Source organism: Bufo bufo, chromosome 2 (genome assembly GCF_905171765.1).
Source record: "Bufo bufo chromosome 2, aBufBuf1.1, whole genome shotgun sequence".
Lineage (NCBI taxonomy): Eukaryota > Metazoa > Chordata > Amphibia > Anura > Bufonidae > Bufo > Bufo bufo.
In genome coordinates, this window is record NC_053390.1 from 293,433,052 (window position 1) to 293,459,888 (window position 26,837).

Sequence of the window (26,837 nt, forward strand, 5' to 3'; positions counted from 1 at the left end):
TATAAATGCCTATTTTTGTCCGCAAAGCGCGGACAAGAATAGGACATGTTATATTTTTTTTGCGGGGCCATGGAACGGAGCAACGGATGCGGACAGCACATGGAGTGCTGTCCGCATCTTTTGCTGCCCCATTGAAGTGAATGGGTCCGCATCCGAGCCGCTGTTTTGACGGCTCGGATGTGGACCAAAACAACGGCCGTGTGCATGAGGCCTTACTGGGATTGTTCTCAAGCTCGAAAACAATCCCAGTAAGAGGACTGAAACGTCGCTATATGGAAGAATAGAGGACTCCATGCTTTTTTAAATTACTTTGGATGTGCTGCAGATACTTTTTTCTATTTTTATAATTTGGATTCTTGCAGATAGATAGATAGATAGATAGTAGAGATACATGTATTGATATAGATACAATTAGATGGTGTAATGACCGGCGTCACGCACAGGGAGGGAAAAGGGAAAGCTATGCCCAAGGGAGAGGGTAAGGTGGTGACCCCTGACTCACCTTGCGGCTGGCACCTGACTGCCCTGACGTCCCTAAACGGGTTCCTCACCCGTGCGGCGATCACGTGCCTAAACCCTGGCTTTCCCTAAAATGAGCCCTAGATAGTGAACGGGCCGGTGGGATCGCTAGTCCGCACCACTGACACTAAGAGGGAAACACCAGGGAGAGGACAGACAATACAGACAAACACATACACCCAGGTGGGCGACCACAGCAGACCACAAAGGTCCAACAGGGATCCGGAGGGTAGCGTTCTGGACCAACAACCAGAGAACGCAGCAACACAGCTCCAGAGGGTCAGAATAGATGTCCAGGCAGGAAGCTCTATATCTGGCAACCAGAGAAGTGTGAGAGGGGAATATAAGGAGGTTGGGAGTGCTGGACAAGGAACAGCTGAGGAGAAGGAGCTATGGATCCCTGAGTGAGCCAAAAGGGTTTGCAAAGCAAACCCAGAAAGCTACCACAAGGAAACAGCCCTATCTTACATAGAGCGCGCAGCCAACCGCTGCGACTTCCTGACCCCGGGTATAACGGAGTCAGGCGTGGTTCTTGACACCCTCGTGACAGATGGATAATAGATACTGTAGATGCATTGAGATAGATAGATAGTTTAAAGAGGACCTTTCATGGGTCCAGACATTATAAACTAAGTATCAGGATATGTAGGGCATAGTGCAGGGATCTAACTGCACTTTCTATTTTTTCTGGGCGCTGCTCCGTTCACCCCCTGTGCCCCCTGTTCACTTTTCCCGCCTGGTATGCTAATGAATAGAATCGGTAGAGGGAGGAGGAGACTACCCTGTTTCTCAATGGGCGTCTTCTTCTCCCTGGCTGTGAGCTGTCCAATCATAGCAGAGAGCGTCACAGCCAGGGAGAAGGTGAGTTTTTTTTCCTGCTAAACAGGGCAGACTCCTCCTCCCTGTACAGATACCAGGCAATAGAATACAACGGGGGCCAGAAAAAATAGTAAGTGCAGTTAGATCCCTGCACTATGCCCTACATATCCTCATACTTAGCTTTTAATGTCTGGACCCATAAAAGATCCTCTTTAACATAGACAAACGAAACGTACGGTTTTATTCGGCCAGACAGCCCCTTTAATTCACTGACACATAACAGCAAGGTTATCATTAAAAGGTCTTATCAAAACAAGTAGGAAAGACAAAGTCTGAAGCTGAAGAAAAAAGGTTAAATCTCCACATGCTAAATGGTTTGTAGTGAAACTATGGAACTGGTCTGGACAGAAATAGTGCAAAGAATTGTACTTCTCTGAAACAACAAAATTTAAATTTTTACTCAAATGTATACAATTTTACTTTCAGTGATGGAGTATGTTACCCTTGTGAGAGTTTATCTTTATCTCTTGTTTGGGTGCAGCCGTGCGGCTAATGCATCACAGTTTCAACCCTCATTTATTTTAAATTTTGAGAATAAATGTTAAGTTTTAAACATATCAGCTAGAGATGAGTGAATCAAAGTTGATGAAGTGGAATTCGATCTGAATTTATGGAAATATTCAATTTGCACCGAATCCGAATTTCCTCCCGCTTTGTGGTAATGAATCGCATTTTCTCCTAAAATGGCTGCTGCACATGTTACTGACATGGAGCAAAGAACCTGGGAACTAGGGATCACCCACAATGCCATGCATGCAGCCAATCAGCAGCCATCCAGCCCTGTGATGTCACAGTCCTATAAATAGCTTCAGCCATTTTGGATTCTGCCATTTTCCAGTGTGCTTAGTGCAGGGAGAGACGTTAGCAGGCGCTAGGGAAAGTGCTAGGAAAGACTTTATTGTGCTTAGAAAAGGATTTACAAGTTCAGGGAAATATTATTCAAGGTGTAGGGAAAGGATAGGGAGGCATCATCTACACTATAAAAGGAGAACAGGGTGCAATAGGAGAGTATACAGCCTGGGTTATATGAGTGATTCTATTACATCTTGCTGCACTAATTGGGGATCCAATTTGCTATAATACTGCTGCTTTTGGGTTTGCAATACACGATACCTCTGTAATTCCAGCAAACCTTGTTTATTATTGGGGTGCAAGTGCTGTGTTGTATTATATATTATAGGAAATATGCGTACGCCATAAGTGTAAAAAAAGGACGTCTTATTTGCCATTCTGCGGTGCAGTTACATTGTACTACACACTTTTTCTGGGGTGTTTTAACAGTCTAAAAAGTATGTATTATTTGCCATTCTGCGGTGCAGTTATATTGTACTACAGCTTTTTTGGGGTGTATAAGTGTAAAAAAAAAGTACCGTATATCTTTTTTGCTGTTCTGCGGTGCAGTTACTTGTAGTACAGTCTTTTTTGGGGTGTATAAGTGTAACAAAAGTACAACTTATTTGCCGTTCTGCTGTGCAGTTACTTTGTACTACAGCCTTTTTTTGGGTGTATAAGTTAAAAAAAGGACATCTTATTTGCCGTTCTGCGGTGCAGTTACTTTGTACTACAGCCTTTTTTGGGGTGTATAAGTATAAAAAAAAGTACGACTTATTTACCATTCTACGGTGCAGTTACTTTGTGGTACAGCCTTTTTTGGGGTGTATAAGTATAAAAAAAAGTACATCTTATTTGCCGTTCTGCGGTGCAATGACATTCTACTACACACTTTTTTGGGGGTGTTTTAATAGTATAAAAAGGTAAGTATTATTTGCCATGCTGCGGTGCAGTTACATTGTTGCACTCATTCAACGGCACAGAAGCTGAATGTGCTCCTGGCCAAGTTGCTGGTGCTACAGTCCCTCCCTTTCCAAATGGTGGACTCTGCACCTTTCAGAGAACTGATGGCTTGTGCCAGGCCGAGGTGGAGAGTCCCAAGCCGTCATTTCTTTGCCAAAATGGCAGTACCAGCCCTGCACACATATATAGAACAGAAGGTGGGCCAGTCCTTGAGCCTGTCGGTGTCTGCCAAAGTGCAAGGCAGAGCCGATGTGTGGAGCTATAACTACGGTAAAGGACAATATATGTTCTTTACAGCCAGCTGGGTAAATGTGGTTCCTGCCCAGCCACACCAGCAACTTGGCTAGGCCTCCCCATTCTCACGCCGTTGGTCCTGCGACAATATCCACCTCTGCCTACTCATACTACATCGTGCCCTAAGCCTCTACTGCAGGGACAATTCACAGTGCTCCACCAGCATACGACATGTCACGCAGGGCATGGCGGTGTCACGCTGTTCTGCACCTAGTTCACCCGGGCGAACAAAGTCACACAGAGGAGGAACTGCTCTGCGTCCTTCTTCAAGAAATCAAAACACCAGAAACAAAATACAAATACTGGCTAAAGTGACATTGAAAAAACTAGAGGTGGGACGACGAATCCCTCGAATCTTGCTGGATTCGAAGGATTCGTAGACTCGAATCCCGACCTCATTTACAAAATTCGAATCAGACGAATCCCGGGCATAGTCATCTGTATCGCTGTCCTCAGGACAGGGAGATGGGAGAGGGAGATGAGTGTCGGCTGGGACTCGAACCCACGACCTTCTGTATCAGAGGCAAGGCACTTACCTACACAGATATAAGAGCTGCATAGCCACTGACTGAAAAAATATGAGACTTCTACTGTAGACTCTGTTAGCTGTTTTAGCCAGTGTACATCTATACACATGACAGCTGCCCCAACACACCCAGCTCTGCTATATCTCTATATGACAGCTGCCCCAGCACACTCAGCTCTGCTATATCTCTATATGACAGCTGCCCCAGCACACTCAGCTCTGCTATATCTCTATATATGATAGCTGCCCCAGCACACCCAGCTCTACTACATCTATACACATCACAGCTGCCCCAGCACACTCAGCTCTGCTATCTCTCTCTCTCTCTATATATATATATATATATGACAGCTACCCCAGCACACTCAGCTCTGCTATCTCTCTCTCTCTCTCTCTCTCTCTCTATATATATATATATATATATATATAAATAACAGCTACCCCAGCACACTCAGCTCTGCTATATCTTTATTAAATATATATCAGAGCTGAGTGTGCTGGGGCAGCTGTCATGTGTATAGATGTAGCAACGCTTGGTGTGCTGGGGTAGCTGCTATGTGTATAGATGTAGCAGAGCTGGGTGTGCTGGGGCAGCTATCATATAGCGATATAGCAGAGCTGAGTGTGCTGGGGCAGCTGTTATGTGTATAGATGTAGCAGTGCTGAGTGTGCTGGCGCAGCTGTCATATAGAGATATAGCAGAGCTGAGTGTGCTGGGGCAGCTGTCATGTGTATGGATGTACACTGGCTATCAAAGCTATGATAGAGTCTACAGTAGAAGTCTCATATTTTTTTCTGGCAGTGGCTATGCAGCTTTTGTAGCTGTGTGGTTAGGTGCCTTGCCTCTAATGCAGAAGGTCGCGTGTTCGAGTCCCAGCAGAAACTTTTCTGAAATACACAAGCACTGACTCCATATATGGACATACAGCGCGGGACACAGACCGGAAGAGGCTGCATCACATCGCTGACATGGAGGTAAGTATAAGTGTTTTTTTTTTTTTAAATACCGGACTGTTACTGCCACATGGGGAGGAGCAGGAGGCACTTCATACTGGCACATTGGGAGGGGGGGAGATGGCACTACGATACCGGCACATTAGGGGGGACATGGCACTATGATACTGGCACATGGGGGGGTTGGCACTATGATACTGGCACATGGGGTGGGGGTGGGAAGGAGAGAGGCACTTGATACTGGCACATTGGGAGGGGGGAGATGGCACTATGATACTGGTACATTGGGGGGGGTGGCACTATGATACTGGCACATGGGGGGAAGGAGAGAGGCACTTGATACTGGTACATGGGGGGATTTGGCACTATGATACTGGCACATAGGGGGGTGGGAAGGAGAGAGGCACTTGATACTGGCACATTGGGGGGGAGATGGCACTATGATACTGGCACATGGGGAGGTGGGTGGGAAGGAGAGAGGCAATTGATATTGGCACATTGGGGTGGGGAGATGGCACTATGATACTGGCACATAGAGGGGAGAAGGAGAGAGGCACTTAATACTGGCACATTGGGGGGGAGATGGCACTATGATACTGGCACATGGGGAGGTGGGTGGGAAGGAGAGAGGCACTTGATACTGGCACATTGGGAGGGGGAGATGGCACTATGATACTGGCACATGGGGGGGAGATGGCACTATGATACTGGCACATTGGGGGGGGAGATGGCACTATGATACTGGCACATGGGGAGGTGGGTGGGAAGGAGAGAGGCACTTGATATTGGCACATTGGGGGGGAGATGGCACTATGATACTGGCACATGGGGGGGGGGAAGGAGGGAGGCACTTAATACTGGCACATGGGGGGGGAGATGGCACTATAAAACTGGTACATGGGGAGGTCGGTGGAAAGGAGAGAGGCACTTGATACTGGCACTTTGGGGGGGGGGCGAGATGGCACTATGATACTGGGACATAGGGGGGGGGAGGAGAGAGGCACTTGATACTGGCACATGGGGGGGCATCTATGGGGACACTTACTGGCACATTATTGGGGGGCATTATGGGGGTCCCTTTTTACTGGCACATTATTGGGGGACACTATGGGGGCATCTACTGAGGCCATAAAGAAGGGGTATTTTATATGGGGGGCTTTGTGTGGTACTAGAATTATCAGGGGGTTTATCTGTTTCTGCAGTATTGTATTGGGGAGCACAGCGGCACAGTATTGTGGTAGGATGATTTGTCCAAAAGATGCGAGAATGATGGAAAAGTAGTAAACTAAGATTTTCTTTTTGTCAAACTGCAGAGACGAAAAATGGCTGAAAACTGGAGGTCTGATCTGAAGGTCTGAAAGGAGAAGATGAGGAAAGAGAACATCTACGTCAAAGAGACATCACTGGATGTAAGAGGTATGTGCGCTGTATTACCCTGTATTTCCATTTTTTTTCGAATACAAATCCGATTACTTTGTTAAAAAAGTAAGGACTCTTTATTTTTTCATATTAAAAGAATATTGAGTTTGGATCACTTTGTTTCTTACACCGTTCACACAATTCTTATGTACAGGATTCGTAGGATTCGAGATTCAAAAGATTTGAGAGATTCGAGAACCTTTTCAAAATTCGGATTTGGATTCTAAAAAAATTGGATTCGTCCCACCTCTAGAAAAAACTGTAAAGTTACCCATAGTGTAGCTCCGTCCAGGATGGCACCAACCCCTGGTTCAGCTTGGGCTCCCCTTCCCTCAGTACTTTCTGGCCAGAGGCAAAAATTAAATGGTACCCCCCCCTCATGCCAAATTCTTGACCTAACCCCTTCCCTCCAGCCAGAGGTGTAACTTGACCAGCATGCACTTTCTATAATACCAGTGTTTTCTTATGTGGCACAAGGGTATTTGGGACCCCTCAGGTTACTGGGACTTATCTTTTGCTCTAATCAAATGATGCAATGTATGCGCATTATAGTACATAAAGCTTAAATTGTAAGATTTTGACACTGTATTTGTACTGTTGTATGTATCATCTGCAGGTATGTTCCATAATGGAAACTCATAATGCTAAGAACATCACTGAATTCATCCTAATCGGCTTCCCGACACGTCCAGAGTTGCAGCATGTTCTTTTTGCAGTGTTCCTAATAATATATCTTTTAACTGTCATGGAAAATGTGGTCATCATCATAACTATTAAATGTAATGTAAAACTCCATAAGCCCATGTACTATCTTCTAGCTAGCCTGTCCTTCTTAGAAATCTGGTATGTTACCATTACTGTCCCCAATCTTCTAAACAACTTCTTGACTCAGAACAATAAGATCTCTTTCTTTGCCTGCATGCTTCAATTGTATATTTTTATATCATTGGCCTGTACTGAATGTGTGCTTTTAGCAGCTATGGCATTTGACAGATACATTGCTATATGTTTCCCTCTACTCTATCCAGTCATCATGAACAACACCTTCTGTTTGCAGTTGACCATTGGCACCTGGGTACTGGGATTCTCCACTGCCCTGATTAAAGCTATTTTTATTTTTAGGTTGAATTTTTGTGGCCCCAATGTCATCAACCACTTTTTTTGTGATATTTCTCCAGTGCTAAACTTAGCTTGCACAGACATGTCTTTTACGGAGTTGGTTGATTTCATCCTCGCTATGGTAATTATTATGATTCCTCTTGTAATGATAATCATAACCTACATATGCATTCTCTGGGCAGTAGTCACAATACCTAATAACATGGGGCGTCAAAAGGCCTTTTCTACCTGTGCATCCCATTTAACTGTTGTTATCATATTTTATACAGCAACACTGTTCATATACGCCAGGCCTAAAAGGGCTAGCCCATATAATAGGAATAAACTGGTCACTCTTTTGTATTCTATTTTGACGCCATTTCTAAACCCAATCATTTATTGCCTAAGAAATGAAGAAGTGAAACAGACAATAAAGAAATCATTTGTGACATTATGTAGCATAGTCCTAGGGTAGTTGGCATACTCTCCAGCCAGCTGAAACATGCTTTTACTATTGGAAAATTGTTTTATTAGCATACTGCACTATACATTTAAATCACAGCATAGTTATGGTATATTTATGTTTACTGTATATTTACGGTATGATTGTTGTATAGTGATTGTATGTTTATGGTCATTATATAATTAATATTCACATTCTGTCAAGCTACACAATTCATGACCTGATAAAACATCCTCAAAATACAGTTCACAGTGAATAAAAATCATGTTCTGACCATTTCAGGAAACATTCAAATCGCTTTATGTCTTTCTATGTTTAAGTTAACCTTTGCAACATGACATCTAATATTTGGTATAATAAAATACCAGGGCTGTAAAACTACAAAACTAAACTTTACAGTTTATATCGAACTTTGCAACCATTTTATTATAATGCATATAAAAGGAAATAGAAGCAACTTTGCACAAAGTCTAAAAAGGTTGCAATTGTTTTTGTTGTTATTGTGGTTGTTTTATGTCTATAATACATCTCTTGTACTAACCTATACAGTGAGGAACAGAAGTATTTGAACACCCTGCGATTTTGCAAGTTCTCCCACTTAGAAATCATGGAGGGGTCTCAAATTCACATTGTAGGTGCATTCCCACTCTGAGAGACAGAATAAAAAATATATATAAATCAGGAAATCACATTGTATGATTTTTAAAGAATTTATTTGTCTTGCACTGCTGAACATAAGTATTTGAACACCTGAGAAAATCAGTGTTAATATTTGGTACAGAAGCATTTGTTTGCAATTACAGAGGTCAAACGTTTCCTGTAGTTCTTGACCAGGTTTGCACACACTGCAACAGGGATTTTGGCCCACTCCTCCACACAGATCTCCTCTAGATTTGTCAGGTTCAGGGCTGTCGCTGAGCAACACAGCGTTTCAGCTCCCTCCAAAGATGTTCTATTGGATTTCGGTTTGGAGACTGGCTAGGCCACTCAATGAAGCTTGATATGCTTCTTATGGAGCCACTCCTTGGTTATCCTGGCTGTGTGCTTCGGGTCGCTGTCATGTTGGAAGACCCAGTTACGACCCATCTTCAATGCTCTGACTGAGGGAAGGAGGTTGTTGCTCAAAAACTCACAATAAATGGCCCCATTCATCCTCTCCTTAATACAGTGCAGTCGTCCTGTCCCCTTCGCAGAAAAGCACCCCCAAAGCATGATGTTACCGCCCCCATGCTTCACAGTAGGAATGGTGTTCTTGGGATGCAACTCATTCTTCTTTTTCCTCCAAACACGATGAGTGAAGTTTAGACCACAAAGTTCTACTTTGGTCTCATCTGACCACATGACTTTCTCCCATGCCTCCTCTGGATCATTGCCATCATGATTTGAAACCATGACAGCGTAGTGTTCTACCGACAGTGACCTTTGAAACTGTGGTCCCAGCTCTCTTCATGTAATTGATCAGTTCCTCCCTTGTAGTTCTGGGCTGATTCCTCACCTTTCTTATCATCAGTGATACCCCACGAGGTGAGATCTTGCATGGAGCCCCAGTCCAAGGGAGAATGACAGTCATCTTTAGCCTCTTCCATTTTCTAACAATTGCTCCAACAGTTGATCTATTTTCACCAAGCTGCTTTGAAATTGCCCCGTAGCCCTTTCCAGCCTTGTGGAGGTTCACAATTTTGTCTCTGGTGTCTTTTGACAGCTCTTTGGTCTTGCCCATGGTAGTAGTTGGCGTCTGACTGACTATGGGGTGGACAGGTGTCTTTAAAGAGCTCAGACAGGTGCTACTAAGTTAGATTAAAAAGTGGAGTAGAGGTGGACTTTTTAAAGGCACATTAACAGGTCTTTGAGAGCCAAAATTCTTACTGTTTCTCAGGTATTCTAATACTTATGTTCAGCAGTGCAAGACAAATAAATTCTTTAAAAATCATACAATGTGATTTCCTGATTATTATTTTTTTATTCTGTCTCTCAGAGTGGGAATGCACCTACAATGTGAATTTCAGACCCCTCCATGATTTCTAAGTAAGAGAACTTGCAAAATCGCAGGGTGTTCAAATACTTCTGTTCCTCACTGTGTGTATTCATGGTAACAGGATTTACATGGGACAAATGTCGGGCTGATTTTCGGGAACTGACGTTAGTATAAATACTCGTTCTGAATAATTGTCTGCTGATTATCTGATAAACAAGAAAATGTTCATTCATTGGGTGAAATCATCATTTATGTGGACACTTCATCACTTGTCCCCATACAACAGAGGTGATTGCTGCATGTAAATGCAGTTGCAGTTCTTCATCTTTACTGACAAGGATTGGTTCCTTCCTGATAATTGCCTGCTCAGTCAGCGTGTGCAAATGCTCCTTAACACGTATTGGTTAGGTAGGAAAGAAGTAGGGGACAGATGACTAAACAATCTGTTACTGTAGAACCTCATGGGCCAATATAATAACTGTAGGCACACATTTATTTACTATTTGCAAAGTTTCTCCATTTTTTCATTTTTGATGCACTGAAAGAATGAAACTAAAGTCTCCCCTAGCCCGCCCCAGTGAATACACTACGGATCCATTAAGCTCTATGGGACTGCCGTAGTCCGTCAAGCACTGTTCTAGGGCATTTATTTTGGCAGTGCCATTGCAAACAGTTGCATCACTTTATTCACTCTGGGACTAAGGGACCCTATTCTCATAACCATAGAAGGTCCCAGTGGTCAGACCAACATTGGTTGCTTAGCACTTATCCTGTTGATAGATGATAAATTTATATGGTAGGCAACCCCTTCAATGATGGGGTAAGTAACACTCCTCAGCAAAAAAATCCTTGTTTTGTGGGTTCCCGCTAATTTAGCTAGTACATAAAATCTGACAATTCCTGGACAGTTTCTGACATTCCATGCACAGTTGCCCTCCATTCATTTCTTTGGGACTGCTGAGAATAGCTGAGCGCTGGTTTGGCTATTTTCATAACCCCATAGAAGTGAATGGAGCGATGGCTGCGCTTGCATGGTGTGTTTCCCATTCTAAGTATAGGTGTGGGTCTCAGAAGTGGGACCCATACCTATCAGACATTGGGGGTATATCCTAGTGATATGCCCCCAATATCCAAGATGAGTATACCCCTTTAAAATATAATTGCATCTATTACACAGGCTCCATCAGTTTGCATGCCACCAGGGGACTAAGAGTACATTGCAACTCTTATGCATTTTTTTGAAAAAAGTTGCAATGAGCTGGGTTAACACCATGTGGAGCTATAACAGGTACTGTGCAATAATAAATGTACCAAGGTCAGCCCCCTCCTCACTCATAAATAGTGTCATAGGTAGGTCGAATTGCCTTTCGCGGTTATGGAAAGCTGGGTTAAAACCATGTGGAGCTGTTATAGACTGCAGAATACTAAATATACCATGTCAAATACATCCCCTGCTCTCTGACATGATGCAAAATATGGAAAGATTTTCCTTTCAAAGTCCTGTGAAAGCTGGGTTACCACCATGTGTCATCAGTATCCTGGTACTGTATAGTATACCTGCACACAGGTTGAAGCTCTTTCACAGTGCTCTGAGTGTCCTTTAAAGTGTTTTGGAGATAAGCCCCACCCTGTTCCCAAACTTCAGTTTGGACTGTGAGGTTGTGAGATTGTGGAACAGCTCTTCCTGTATAAGGTTTGTGCATAATTGTATTGGAACTGTCATTTGGCATTTTGGGCACTAGTGGCCGCTGTTTCCCCACACAGCTAAAGTGACTGCTGGATTTGAATATGCAAAGGAGCTGATGACTCATGCTTATGACTCATGCAGGCTGTTTTCTGAGAAGAACAGGAAGGAGAGAGTCAGACATCTTGGGAGGATGGTGTGTGTGAGACAAGCCGGTCTCATCACAGCGTTGGAGTGTCCTGCAGTGATCAGGGTAATATTAGAGAGGGACTGTCACCCGTTCCGTACCCAGATCCTATCCTTAGGAGAAGGGATTGTCTCCAGCAGAGCTGATTGGAGCTTTGAAAGAAAAGGACATCTACTCAGCAAGACCGGAGGTGTGCTTACAGGCCTGGAACTATCCTGATTCGAGACATCCTCTGTTACCAGATGGTATCAGGTCAGTGAACCTGGGTTTTGTTGTGTTCATCGCGCTGTTTTAGTGGTACCCGCAGAATCTGAAACTAAGCTTGTACCTGCCATTAATTAGATAGGTAGGATCTGTATTCGGCAGGCTGCCCTGGATTGTTTGCAGCACAGTATCGACTTTTCAGGCTCTGCTGTGCACGCCACCGAGTTAGGGTCGGCTAGCTATATAGAAAGTATATTATTGGTATATAACACCCCTGCTTCAATTAGTTTTTTTGGGGAGCAACTGGTATATCACACCAGTAGAAATTATTTATTCCAATTGCGTTTGTCACTCTGTGAGCTGAGGTAATGCAGCAAAACCGCAAACAAATGCTGCACTACCTAAATGCACTATATAGAAAGTATATTATTGGTATATCACACCCCTGCTTCAATCAGTTTTTTGGGGGGGCAACTGGTATATCACACCAGTAGAAATTATTTGTTCCAGTAGTGTTTGTTACGCTGTGAACTGAGGTAACACCGCTAATTCGCAAAAAAATGCTGCACTACCCAAATGCACTATATAGAAAGTATATAATTGGCATATAACACCCCTGCTTCAATCAGTTTTTTTTGGGGGGGCAACTGGTATATCACACCAGTAGAAATTATTTGTTCCAATGTCGTTTGTCACTATCTGTAGCTGAGGTAATGCAGCAAAACAGCAAACAAATGCTGCACTGCCCAAATGCACTATATAAAAAGGATATAATTTGTATATAACACCCCTGCTTCAATAATTTTTTTGGGGGGGCAACTGGTATATCACACCAGTAGAAATTATTTGTTCCAAGTGCGTTTGTCACTCTGTGTAGCTTAGGTAACGCAGCAAAACCCCAAAGAAATGCTGCACTACCCAAATGCACTATATAGAAAGTATATAATTGGTATTTCACACCCCTGCTTCAATCAATTTTTTGGGCAGGCAACTGGTATATTACACCAGTAAAAATTATTTGTTCCAATGGTGTTTGTCACTCTGTGTAGCTGCGGTAAGTCCAACAAATCATATAACCCTTAAAATTCATATATTTAATTTCAATCCTTTAAAATCAAAAGACGGTAATCACTGAGGATCCACTCAGATAAGTCCACAATAAGCACTTCTTAAGGTACCAGGGGATATAGGGAAACTGTCCCTATTGTCTCTCCCTGGTCTATTCCTCAGCCCAGGGACGACCCCTAATGGTGGGGACTCCCTGTCCTCGAACCTGGGCTAGTCTAATCCTCACACAACCCTAACAAGGTGGTACTAGAAGGTAAGGAAAAAATATATAATAACTTGAATAGGTGCTTAGAGATGGACAGATACTATACATACAAATAACAACAACAATAACACATACACCCTACCCTATAAATATAGGGCCTATTGGTGAGCTGTGTATACATCCCTAGTGCTGAGATAATACAACTATCTAGGTACACAGTACACCCTCAGATATACAAATATACGTCATTTATAGTACCCTGACGCGTTTCCCCCACTTTGTGGGATCATCAGGGAGTCAGTAGGATTTGGGTGCCGGGTATCAGTATGGATAGTAAGATATCCGTTGTTATGCATAAGATACCCAGAAGATAATCAAGGGGACCATTTCTTAGTAGCTGGAGGAGTCAATCACTCGGACTAAGTACAGACAGTTTAGTAAAAAACACGCCAGGACCGTTATATAGTGTAGCCGGGGTTCATTGCAGGCATAGTCTCTGTACAAACATCAAGGGTCCAGTGGTTAAATGGGTGGCCTCAATAAACATAGATGACCCATAATTCTGTTGTCTGTTTTAGGATCCGATCGTCCCAGCTCCTCGTTTAGCCCATCAATATTATTGGTATATAACACCCCTGCTTCAATCAGTTTTTTGGGGGGGCAACTGGTATATCACACCAGTAGAAATTATTTGTTCCAATGTCGTTTGTCACTATCTGTAGCTGAGGTAATGCAGCTAAACCACAAACAAATGCTGCACTACCCAACTGCACTATATAGAAAGTATATAAGGTATACAGTGGGGCAAAAAAGTATTTAGTCAGCCACCAATTGTGCAAGTTCTCCCACTTAAAAAGATGAGAGAGGCGTGTAATTTTCATCATAGGTACACTTCAACTATGAAAGACACAATGAGAAAAAAAAATACAGAAAATCACATTGTCAGATTTTTTAAGAATGTATTTGCAAATTATGGTGGAAAATAGGTATTTGGTCAATAACAAAAGTTCATCTCAATACTTTCATATATACCCTTTGTTGGCAATGACAGAGGGCAAACGTTTTCTGCAAGTCTTCACAAGGTTTTCACACACTGTTGCTGGTATTTTGGCCCATTCCTCCATGCAGATCTCCTTTAGAACAGTGATGTTTTGGGGCTGTCGCTGGGCAACACAGACTTTCAACTCCCCCAAAGGTTTTCTATGGGGAAGAGATCTGGAGACTGGCTAGGCCACTCCAGGACCTTTTAAAGCTTCTTACAAAGCCACTCCTTCGTTGCCCTGGTGGTGCGTTTGGGATCTTTGTCATGCTGAAAGACCCAGCCACGTTTCATCTTCAATGCCCTTGCTGAGGGAAGGAGGTTTTCACTCAAAATCTCACGATACATGGCCAAATTCATTCTTTCCTTTACGCGGATCAGTCGTCCTGGTCTCTTTGCAGAAAAACAGCCCCAAAGCATGATGTTTCCACCCCCATGCTTCACAGTAGGTATGGTGTTCTTTGGATGAAACTCAGCATTCTTTCTCCTCCAAACATGACGAGTTGAGTTTTTACCAGAAAGTTCTACTTTGGCTTCATCTGACCATATGACATTCTCCCATTCCTCTTCTGGATCATCTAAATGCTCTCTAGCAAACTTCAGATGGGCCCGGACATATACTGACTTAAGCAGGGGGACACGTCTGGCACTGCATTTGAGTCCCTGGCGGCGTAGTGTGTTACTGATGGCAGCCTTTGTTACTTTGGTCCCAGCTCTCTGCAGGTTATTCACTAGGTCCCCCCATGTGGTTCTGGGATTTTTGCTCACCGTTCTTGTGATCATTTTGACCCCACGAGTTGAGATCTTGCGTGGAGCCCCAGATCGAGGGAGATTATCAGTGGTCTTGTATGTCTTCCATTTTCTAATAATTGCTCCCACAGTTGATTTCTTCACACCAAGCTGCTTGCCTATTGCAGATTCAGTCTTCCCAGCCTGGTGCAGGTCTACAATTTTGTTTCTGTTGTCTTTCGACAGCTCTTTGGTCTTGGCGATAGTTGAGTTTGGAGTGTGACTGTTTGAGGTTGTGGACAGGTGTCTTTTATAGTGATAACAAGTTCAAACAGGTGCCATTAATACAGGTAACGAGTGGAGGACAGAGGAGCCTCTTAAATAAGAAGTTACAGGTCTGTGAGAGCCAGAAATATTGCTTGTTTGTAGGTGACCAAATACTTATTTTACCGAGGAATTTACCAATGAATTCATTAGAAATCCTACAATGTGATTTCCTGTATTCTTTCCCCCCATTCTGTCTCTCATAGTTGAAGTGTACCCATGATTAAAATTACAGGCCTCTCTCATCATTTTAAGTGGAAGAACTTGCACAATTGATGGCTGACTAAATACCTTTTTGCCCCACTGTATAACACCCCTGCTTCAATCAGTTATTTTGGGGGGGAACTGGTATATCACACCAGCAGAAATTATTTGTTCCAATGGCGTTTGTCACTATCTGTAGCTGAGGTAACGCAGCTAAACCGCAAACAAATGCTGCACTACCCAAATGCACTATATAGAAAGTACAGTGGATATAAAAAGTTTATACACCCCTGTTAAAATGTCAGGTTTCTATGATGTAAAAAAATTAGACAAAGATAAATCATTTCAGAACTTTTTCCACCTTTAATGTGACCTATAAACTGTACAACTCAATTGAAAAACAAACTGAAATCTTTTAGGTAGAGGGAAGAAAAAATATAAAAATAAAATAATATGGTTGCATAAGTGTGCACACCCTTAAACTAATACTTTGTTGAAGCACCTTTTGATTTTATTACAGCACTCAGTCTTTTTGGGTATAAGTCTATCAGCATGGCACATTTTGACTTGGCAAGATTTGCCCACTCTTCTTTGCAAAAACACTCCAAATCTGTCAGATTGCGAGGGCATCTTCTGTGCACAGCCCTCTTCAGATCACCCCACAGATTTTCAATCGGATTCAGGTCTGGGCTCTGGCTGGGCCATTCCAAAACTTTAATCTTCTTTTTGTGAAGCCATTCCTTTGTTGATTTGGATGTATGCTTTGGGTCGTTGTCATGTTGAAAGATGAAGTTCCTCTTCATGTTCAGCTTTCTAGAAGAAGCCTGAAGGTTTTGTGCCAATATTGACTGGTATTTGGAACTGTTCATAATTCCCTCCAGTTCTTTTGGTGATGTGCAGTGTTGTTTTTGCACCAAACATATCTTTTGGAATTATGGCCAAAAAGTTCAACCTTGGTTTCATCAGACCATAACACCTTTTCCCACATGCTTTTGGGAGACTTCAGATGTGTTTTTGCAAAATGTAGCCTGGCTTGGATGTTTTTCTTCGTAAGAAAAGGCTTTCGTCTTGCCACTCTACCCCATAGCCCAAACATATGAAGAATACGGGAGATTGTTGTCACATGTACCACACAGCCAGTACTTGCCAGATATTCCTGCAGCTCCTTTAATGTTGCTGTAGGCCTCTTGGTAGCCTCTGTGAGAGAATGTGTATGTGGTGTGAACATTCTGTAGTACACATTTTTGTCCACAAGATGGCCGCAAACCAAATGTTTGATCCATGTGTGCATTCTTTTGTTTAAGATCAATAAGGGAGGGGGAAAATGGGGATTACATTACAGTTTTCAAATATACCTATGAACTCAGTTAAAGATGCTGAAACCACTCCTATCAGGTTAAGGAGCCAATAGTCTCTTCTTAAGGAACACCCCTTTTGTGATGTCATGTCTGCTATTTAAGTCAATGTAATGTGAATAAAGTGCGCCTCTGCTACCATGGCTCAGAGAAGAGAGAAGATGCTTTCATGAAACCACCTAGTGTGTCTGGTTTTATTATAAAGCAGTATGGTGTACATATACTTGTACTTCTAATTGATTTGGCACCACACAAAGAAGAAAGAGAAGCGCATGAATTGCGCTGACACCTCCCAGACCAGTTTTCTTCTCGTCTTTTCATCAATTTTGGAGGGACGTCTAGTTCTTGGTAATGTCAATGTTGTGCCATATTTTCTCCACTTGATGATGACTGTCTTCACTGTGTTCCATGGTATATCTAATGCCTTGGAAATTCTTTTGTACCCTTCTCCTGACTGATACCTTTTAACAATGAGATCCCTCTGATGCTTTGGAAGCTCTCTGTGCACCATGGCTTTTGCTGTAGGATGCGACTAAGAAAATTTCAGGAAAGACCAACTAGAGCAGCTGAACTTCATTTGGGGTTAATCAGAGGCACTTTAAATGGTGGCAGGTGTATGCTGACTCCTATTTAACATGATTTTGAATGTGATTGCTTAATTCTGAACACAGCTACATCCCCAGTTATAAGAGGGTGTGCACACTTATGCAACCACATTATATTTTTTGGGTTTTTTGTTTTCTTCCCTCCACTTAAAAGATTTCAGTTTGTTTTTCAATTGAGTGGTACAGTTTATAGGTCACATTAAAGGGATTCTGTCACCAGGATTAACAATATGTAGATATTTATATGTGCCTATCAGTCTTAATCTAGTGTTTACAATGATCCCTTTGTTTATGCTCTGTGTGCCTTATATTCTTATGTAAATAACCTCTGTCAGGAGCCCAAGGGGTTGTCCCACGATCTCCTGTAGCCCAGCCGCGCCAATCGATCCGGAGCCCAGCACCGCCTACTACTTAATTTATTCACTGCACTATCCTGACGTCATGGAATCTCTGCTCCGTAGTCTCGCGCAGGCACAGTGGACACTGTAGTCTGCGCACATGCGGACTGCTGGCACCGGCTTCGACGAGTCAACTGCGCATGTGCCGCTCCCTCTGCGCGAGATTACAGCACTGAGAAGAACTGACGTCAGGGATAGTGGAGTGAATAAATTAAGTAGTAGGCGGTGCTGAGCTCTGGATCGATGGGCGCGGCTGGGCTCCAGGAGATCGTGGGACAACTGAATAGATGTCTTGGAAATAGCTCACCGACCCCACAACGATCGTGGGACAACCCCTTGGGCTCCTGACAGAGGTGATTTATATATGAATAAGATAGCTTTTTATAAGAATATAAGGCACACAGAGCATAAACAGAGGGATCATTGTAAACACTGCATGAAGACTAATGGGCACATATAAATATCTACATATCATTAATCCTGGTGACAGAATCCCTTTAAAGGTGGAAAAAGTTCTGAAATGATTTATCTTTGTCTAATTTTTTTACATCACAGAAACCTGACATTTTAACAGGGGTGTGTAGACTTTTTATATCCACTGTATATAATTGGTATATAACACCCCTGCTCCAATCACTTTTTTTGGGGGGCAACTGGTCTATCACACCAGTAGAAATTATTTGTTCCAATGTCATTTGTCACTATCTGTAGCTGAGGTAACGCAGCAAATCACAAAGAAATGCTGCACTACCTAAATGCAATAACAAAAACAAAGACAGGTGCACACTGCGGTCTTATTAACCCTCATACTGGTGCAAAATTGAGAGATTAGCCATGTCTGAGCCCGAGCACCGCGCCAAGGTTTCTCAAGTAGCTCGGGACCTAACGCTAAACCTGCCTGGGCCGTGTGGGCAATACCAGGAGCCAGTGGGAGAATTACAGGGGCACAAGGTCCGACTCAAAGCAATCTCCCAGTAACCTCCAGCATGTGACCATGCATACAATGGGAGGAGGCAGAGAGCTCTGAGCCCCACCCAAGACTGGCTGATATAGTCCGGGCCTCACATGTGCACCAGAATGCTGCCTGTGGATGGAAATGAAGGCACATTCAGACTAGGAGTTTCTACACCTCCAAAAAATTCAAAATACAAACTACAAATTGGCGTGGTATTAAAAAGCAGGAAGTGCTCAACCCCATATGCAGTGGTGCATCTATACAGGGGGGCAGATCCTGCACTTGTGGTCCGCTGCTAATGGCAATCCCCAGCAAAAATGCATACAATGGAGGATGCCTGCAGCGGACCACATGTACCACAATGGACATCCTACACAGGATAGCAAATGTGTGGATGTGATAAACAGTAAAAATACTATAACAAAAACAGGTGCACACTGCACTCTTAATAACCCTCGTACTGGTGTAAGATTAAGAGATTGCTGCACAAATGCACTATAGTATATTTTCTATGTTAGAAAGTATATTATAAGTATATTACACCCCCCGGTAAGTCACACCTATCAATAGCACACCTATACCAGTCTTTGAAAGCTAGCTAGCGATTGGTGTCCCTAACAGTCTGTCCCTGCTCCACACAGCAACCTCTCCCTACACTGGCAAAAGACTGAATGTAAAATGGCGGCCAGATCAGGTTTATTTATAAGGTAGGCGGTATGTCCATGTGCTGAAACGTCTCAAATGGCTGTCCTGCACCACCTGATGGATGTGTCATGGGTCAAAGTTCTTTACAATGTAAAAGGATATTGCGCCGGCGGACATCTCCATATGTTCGCCTGTTTGGCGAACCCCGAAAGATCAAAGTTCGCCGCGAAACGATCGCCGGGCGAACCGCAAGACCATCTCTTATCGTCACCATTAGTGATCAAAAGAGACGTTCAGGCCACCTGCACATGTTGCGGAATACGTGCAGTTATTCTGCCGAATTCCCGTGTCGAAAAACCGCAGCGTGTTACAATACCAGCAAAGATTGTTTCCGTGCGGAAATTGACCTGCATTGCGGATTTCTAAATCTGCAGCATGTCAATAATGCTTGCAATTTTAGCTGTGGATTTCACCCTTTTTAACTGAAGGGTGAGATCTGCAGCAAAACTGCATCTAATCCGCACCAATATCCTCAATTAGACATTGCAGAATTTAGTGCGGATATGCTATTGAAACGCACATAAATACACATATAAAACACGATAAATGGTGTGTAGTTCTGTGCATTTTTTGTAAGGTTTTAATGCAGACACCCTAAATATCTGCTGCGTTTTTTTTTTTGCATTTCCACAAAAAAAAAAAAAACACAACAAAACTGCGCATATTACATACAGTTTTTGTTGGGAAAAACCAGCAAATTTTACCCTCTCCATTGATTTGCTGCATGAAAATCTGCGACATAAAAGCCACAGCTAGTTAGCAGTGGCGTAGCGCGGGGGGGGGGGGGGGGGGGGGTTTGCGCCAAATTGGAGGCGGCTCCAGGCAGCAGTAGACAGTAGATTACTGTCTCCCTGCAGTTTAGCCTCATAGGCTTCAGGCCACTAGGCCAGAAAGCTATGAGGCAGTAGAAGGGCACAGGCAGGGTAAAGGTTAAACCACATGCACGGTAGGGACCTGCGACTCACAATATCATGTGACATTCCTAGGTCACGTGGGTCAGAAGCTGGCACACAGCACAGAGAAGGAGATTGGGTCACGGATGAGTGCCCAGGAACGTCAGCGCAGGGTGGGAGAAAGAAAGGAGGAGGCACATGTAAATACTGTGGATCTGCTGAGGGCAGGGGGAACTGTGAATTAAGGAGGTTTCTGTGTAAGATTTGAGGGAGATGTACAAGATTGTATGGATGGAGGCAGTGTAGGATTGTATGAAGAGGGGCTGTGTAAGATTGTATGGAGGGAGACAGTGTAGGATTGTATGGAGGGGGGGGGGCTGTGCATTGTATGGAGGGAGGCAGTGTAGGATTGTAAGGAGGGGGGCCGTGTAAGATTGTATGCTGAGGGGGGTACCTCATGTGACCTCCTGCGCCCGGTCTTGCGGGATGACGTGGCACAGGAGGGCACAGTGTGACTTCCTGCGCCAGGATGCTGGAACTCAGGCCATAGGCAACGACAAAGAGAGGATTACAGGTGAGTATATATATATTTTTAAATGTATGTATATGTTAATGCATGCAGTATTGGGGGCACAACGGGAACAGGGGAGAGCATTTTATATACTGTGGATAGGGAATTATATATATTAATAAACAGGGGGCCATTATGTACTAATAAGACAGAAGGGGAACTATATAAACTAACAATACAGAGGAGCCATTATATATATTATCAATACAGAGGGCATTATACATATAGACACTATGGGGTGAGGGGACGTTATAATACAGGGGGCACTGCAGTGGGGCTTTATGAATACTGGGGCTACTACAGGGGTGTCTTATAAATCAGCCTTATTACTTCTGTGGGCTCTATAGGGGCCTTATTGAGGGGTCTTTTTACTGCTGGTAACACTATAGGGTGCCTTATTTCTACTAGGGTTCCTATGAGGGCATTATTAATATTAGGGGTTCTGTGGGTGCATTATTATTGAGCACAATATGGAGGGCATTGCTACAGGGGTTGCTATTAGGGGTCCTGTAGGGGCACTATTACTATTCAGGACAGTCTGGAAGTACTATTACTATTGGTGGGATTATCTGCATGGTACTGTTGTCTGCAGTATAGTATTGGGGAGCACAGTGGGCACAGTATTGCTGGTAGAAGCAGGATGACAATGTTGGGGCACAAGAAGGGGGAGAAGTATAGAAAAGTGAGGAAACTAAGATGCCTGTGTGTTAAACTCTGCAGAAACGAGATACGGCTGGAAGAAATAATCATGGTGGTCTGATCTCCGAAAGGAGAAGATGAGGAAAGAGAACATCTACAGTGAGGTCCATAAATATTGGGACATCGACACAATTTCGAAATTTTTGGCTCCATACACCACCACAAAGGATTTGAAATGTAATGAACAAGATGTTCTTTAACTGCAGACTGTCAGCTTTAATGTGAGGGTATTTATATCCAAATCAGGTGAACGGTGTAGGAATTACAACAGTTTGCATATGTGCCTCCCACTTGTTAACAGGTACAGTATAAGCCATGGTGTGCACAATGCCCTTGTCTTAACATCCTGAGTCTAGCCAGCATCAGGATGTTCTGTGCGAGGGTCTCAAAGCTGGTTCTGCCTCCTTTGGGCTTGTTCACACGGCCGTTGTGGTTCCGTGGCCGTATTGTCCACTGGCCCTTGTGCACTCCGCATCACTTGAATGGTTCCGCAATCACGGATCATGGACCCATTCAAGTTGGGTCTCGATCCGTCCCGGCCACTGCATGGACGTTGCCCGTGCATTGCACGGAATGGAACCACAACGGCCGTGTGAATAAGACCCTCCTCTTATAGCGCTGCTGCTGTGTCTTGCTTAAAGAGGACCTTTCATCGGTCCAAACATTGTAAGATAACTATCAGGCTGTGTAGAGCGGTGCCCCAGGATCTCACTGCACTTACTATTGTTCCGGGGCGCCGCACCGTTCTCCCGTATTTTCGCTGATTTGGTTATACTGGGAGGAACCTGCCCTTTTTCTCCTGGGCGTCTCCTTCTCCCAATCACAGCGCAGAGCTCACGGCCTGGGAGAAAAAAAACTCCCAAGCTGTGAGCTCTGCTCTGTGATTAGCCAGTTTACACAGCTTGATTGTTATCTTACAATGTTTGGACCGATGAATGGTCCTCTTTAAAGAGAAGTACAATTCAGATGACATCTATTATCTGTACTCAGAGCATTATCACTGTTTTATCTGCGGTGTTACATAGGATTGCAGGTTGGTAAAAAGAGGCGTGTCCACTGTTTGGGGGGGCTCAATACTTGGCTTGCCCCAGTCGCTGGCAACCCATGCTACTCCATTGCTAGTCAGTCATGTGTGGCCGAGGCCTAAAACAGCTTAGAGTTATTCCATTATTCCACATGCACACGGTGCATATTACATACAGATTTTCTCACAGAAAGTCCACAGTGTAAGGTCTCCTGCACATGACTGGATCTGTTTTGCAGTCCACAAATGCAAAATACAGATGTGGTCCATGTGCATCCTGCAATTTTCATGGGATCAATTGTAAAAAAAACCTATTCTTGTCCGCAAAACAGAAAAGAATAGGACAGGTTCTGTCATTTGTAGCTTGGCTGCACATATGTCATCCGTGAGCTGTCCATTTGTTTTTAATGGACCCACGGAAATGATAATTTTTTGCACACGGTGGAGAAATTTACCATATAGTAAATGACCTGTAATAATGATTTTGTAATCTGTGGTATGTCAATTGTTTCAAATTTTTAATAAAGAAATCTGGAACATCCTAAAACATTTAATGTGAAAATGGCTTAATGTAGCTTAATGTGCCATACTGTGCCTAAATCTCAATCAATTGCCTTGAAACTTTGCACAACCTAAGTTCCCAGCTTCCCAAACCTATCCTGGAAGTTTCATGGATTTTGGCTGCTCACAAGGCAAATGAGTGACATTAAGCTTGTTTTTTTGGGGAGATTAATGTGGCTTAACGTACAAAAAACAACTTAGATGTTAACCGATTTCCCCCAAACTTCCTATACTACAAGACTCTATGCCAACATATTCTGAAGATTTGGGGTCATTTGAGAAACCATACCAAAAGTTATTCACATTAAACAATTTTATTCCCATCCTAAAACATTTAATGTGAACAACTTAAAGGGACACTGACAGGCCATATAAACATATTTAGTTATTCCTATGCAGTCATAGGTCTATTAAAGTGTATTCCAAAGATATAAGAGTACCCCCTGTCCGCATTGTAAACCATGTAAAAACAACTTTATATTGATCTGTCAATCACATTTCTTTATGCCCAAAAGGCGTTATTTCACAATTCTTTATGCCCAAGGGGCGTTTTTTCTCCTACCTTCGTGCCCAGCCGCGCCTCAACTGTCGATTCCTAGCACCGCCCAACTCATTATTATTCACTGCGCTGGGCGGCTCTTACATTCCCCGATCCTGTCAGTTGCCGCGCATGCCCGATAGATACTTATGGGCATCGGCCTCAATCGGACCATCTGCGCATGCGCCGGCACCCTCCCAAGCCTGTAATTGAATCCAGCGCTCTTCTCTCGGGCGCTGGATTCAATTACAGGCTTGGGAGGGTGCCGACGCATGCGCAGATGGTCCGATTGAGGCCGATGCCCATAAGTATCTATCGGGCATGTGCGGCAACTGACAGGATCGGGGAATGTAAGAGCCGCCCAGCGCAGTGAATAATAATGAGCTGGGCGGCGCTAGGAAGCGACAGTTGAGGCGCGGCTGGGCACGAAGGTAGGAGAAAAAACGCCCCTTGGGCATAAAGAAATGTGATTGACAGATCAATATAAAGTTGTTTTTACATGGTTTACAATGCGGACAGTAGGTACTCTTATATCGTTGGAATACACTTTAATAGATCTATGACTGCATAGGAATAACTAAATATGTTTATAGGGCCTGTCAGTGTCCCTTTAATGTAAAAAGAGCTTAATGTACCATAATGTATGTTAGCGGTTTTCTTCAGGCAGGTTTATGCTGGTATAAGATGAGGCATCAGACCTCCAACCCGTGAATATTTCCCTGTGCAACGAATATCCCATTTGCTTCTGATCAGAGAGATAAGACAGCCCAGACTCAACTTAGGTTGTCAAATATCTCTGATCAGAAGCAAATGGGATATTCGTTGCACAGGGAAATATTCACGGGTTGGAGGTCTGATGCCTCATCTTATACCAGCATAAACCTGCCTGAAGAAAACCGCTAACAGTTTGGTGTCAGAAGTGGGATCCACCAAAATACAGTATTGGGTAAGTGATTCTATATTTAAGATATATATTATTACTGCCCTATACTGTAAGAGTGGATTATTTGAACCCGGTAAGCGCTTCTGATAAGCGTCTCCCAGGAATCTGATATTCCTAAAGAAATAGAGGGATCTGAAGTCCCCCAGGAATCTGATATTCCTGAAGAAAAAATGGGGTCTGTAGTCCCCTAATCTGAAAAACAGTGTTGTGTGCAACGAATATCCTTTGCTAAAACCTGTATATAGCTGTATAGTTGCTTAAGCATTTTTAGTCGTTATATATATAAGGTTGAATTTTACTGTATAGACTGTGTATAGATTATGTATAGATTGTATGTGAGTTCATGCTGAAATTGAAGGTATAAAATTGGCCATCAATAGTTTAAAATCTGCCATAAATTCAGGAGTAGTATGAGCCTGAATTAGAAGTAATACCATCTAGAATAGTTTAAAATTTGCCATAAATTCAGGAGTAGTTATGAACCTGAATTAGAAGAAATAGGATAAAAAAAAACCACATAAACTGATAAGCATAAGGTTTATCAGTAAGTATTTTTGCACTGAACACAATCATCCTTTGATAAACCTCCAAATTCAGCTGATCTCACTGTATATTTTAGCTAAGTAAAAATGGGCAATTCTTATGGTAAGGAGGATCCCAAAAAGAAACTGAATTTTAAATTTAGAACTGAAAATCATGTCCCTAAGTCTGCTGCGAATCACTCTATGGTAAAACTGTCTCCTAAAAATGAATTGGGGGAAAGTCCAAAAATGTTTGTCCAGAGGTGTTTAGGTCCATTTTGTACTGATCCTTGGGTTGATAATATGTGTAAATGGACAGAAGGAATGAAATGTACTGACCCGTTCCCAAAAGAAGGGTCTTTTTCAGACTTTCATATGGCCATGATCAAGGGCCTATGTCTGAATGACATAGACACTTTTCCATGGTACAAAGGAGACCCTCATTGGAATAAAATGTATATGAAAACTTGTGGCCAAGCATGGCTATCTGTGCAAAAGTTTTGGACTGACTTGTGCAGTTCAAACACAAGACAACAGAGTAAACCCCCATTGTAACTCCACCTCCTGTCCCACCCCCATATCTGCCATTGTACAATTAGATGATGGGATATGCGCACACTTGACACTACCACAGGTTCCTGGCTTTACAGAACCTGTGGAACAAGTTTTTTCTGAGCATGCTAATCAGCCTATTGTACAGTCTGCACAGCCCAGTAGAACAATATATGCAAGGGCATTAAAGATTCAAGGCCTGACCAAAGACTCTTAACGGTCTATGGTCAAAGGGAGGAGTAGTAAATTGGATGGGAAGACCCTTCCCAACCCCATGGACAATGAGTCCATTAATTCTGATGCCTAGAGACTTGCAGCAGATATAAGAGGAATATTTGGCAAAACTGATTAAGAAATTAAACATTGACTATGATGATATTTCGCTCTTGTTTCCCTTGCCAACAGGTGCACCAATCCACTTACAGGAATAGATGGCGCTGGATTTTCTTTTAGCTTCTTAGGGGGGTTTCTGTGAGTTTATAGGAGAGGACTGCAGATACTAGGGATAAAGTCTAGGCCCATATGGATAAGATCACTGTAATTGAGATAGGGCTAAAACTGAGGGATAGAATCCTTTCGCAGCTTTGGGTGGTTTTGGAGATTTCCTGTTTTCCATAGGTAACTGGTTGAAGGAAGTAGGAGTATATATCCTCATGTTGTTGTTTTTCTCTTTATCATATATATCCTGGTGAGATGCTCCTGCTGTTTGATCGATCGGATCGCCCAGTCACGTGCAGATAATCACATCCTCATCGCAGTTCCCAGATACACCATGGATCAACCTATGTCTTTGATGGAAAGGATGTCCAACTAAACGTTCATTGCCACGCCACACCTTACCACATCAGGACCTGCCTCAGAGTCAACTCCCCAAAGAATCGAACCGAAGGATGGAGCATCATCATGGAGGCAATAACACCCAAGGAGCACCACAATTGACGAGGGCAGCTGA

General features: G+C 43.2%; 1 protein-coding gene across 1 annotated transcript; it reads left to right on the forward strand.

Annotated features, from left to right (window-relative positions):
• Positions 1–7,013: 7,013 nt before the first annotated feature.
• Positions 7,014–17,536, forward strand: LOC120991467 (olfactory receptor 6-like; the record flags this gene model as incomplete). The annotated part of the gene is made up of 2 exons (XM_040420275.1): positions 7,014–7,924; positions 17,518–17,536. Coding segments are annotated over exons 1-2 (930 nt in total), but the record flags the coding sequence as incomplete, so codon positions are not given.
• Positions 17,537–26,837: the final 9,301 nt, after the last annotated feature.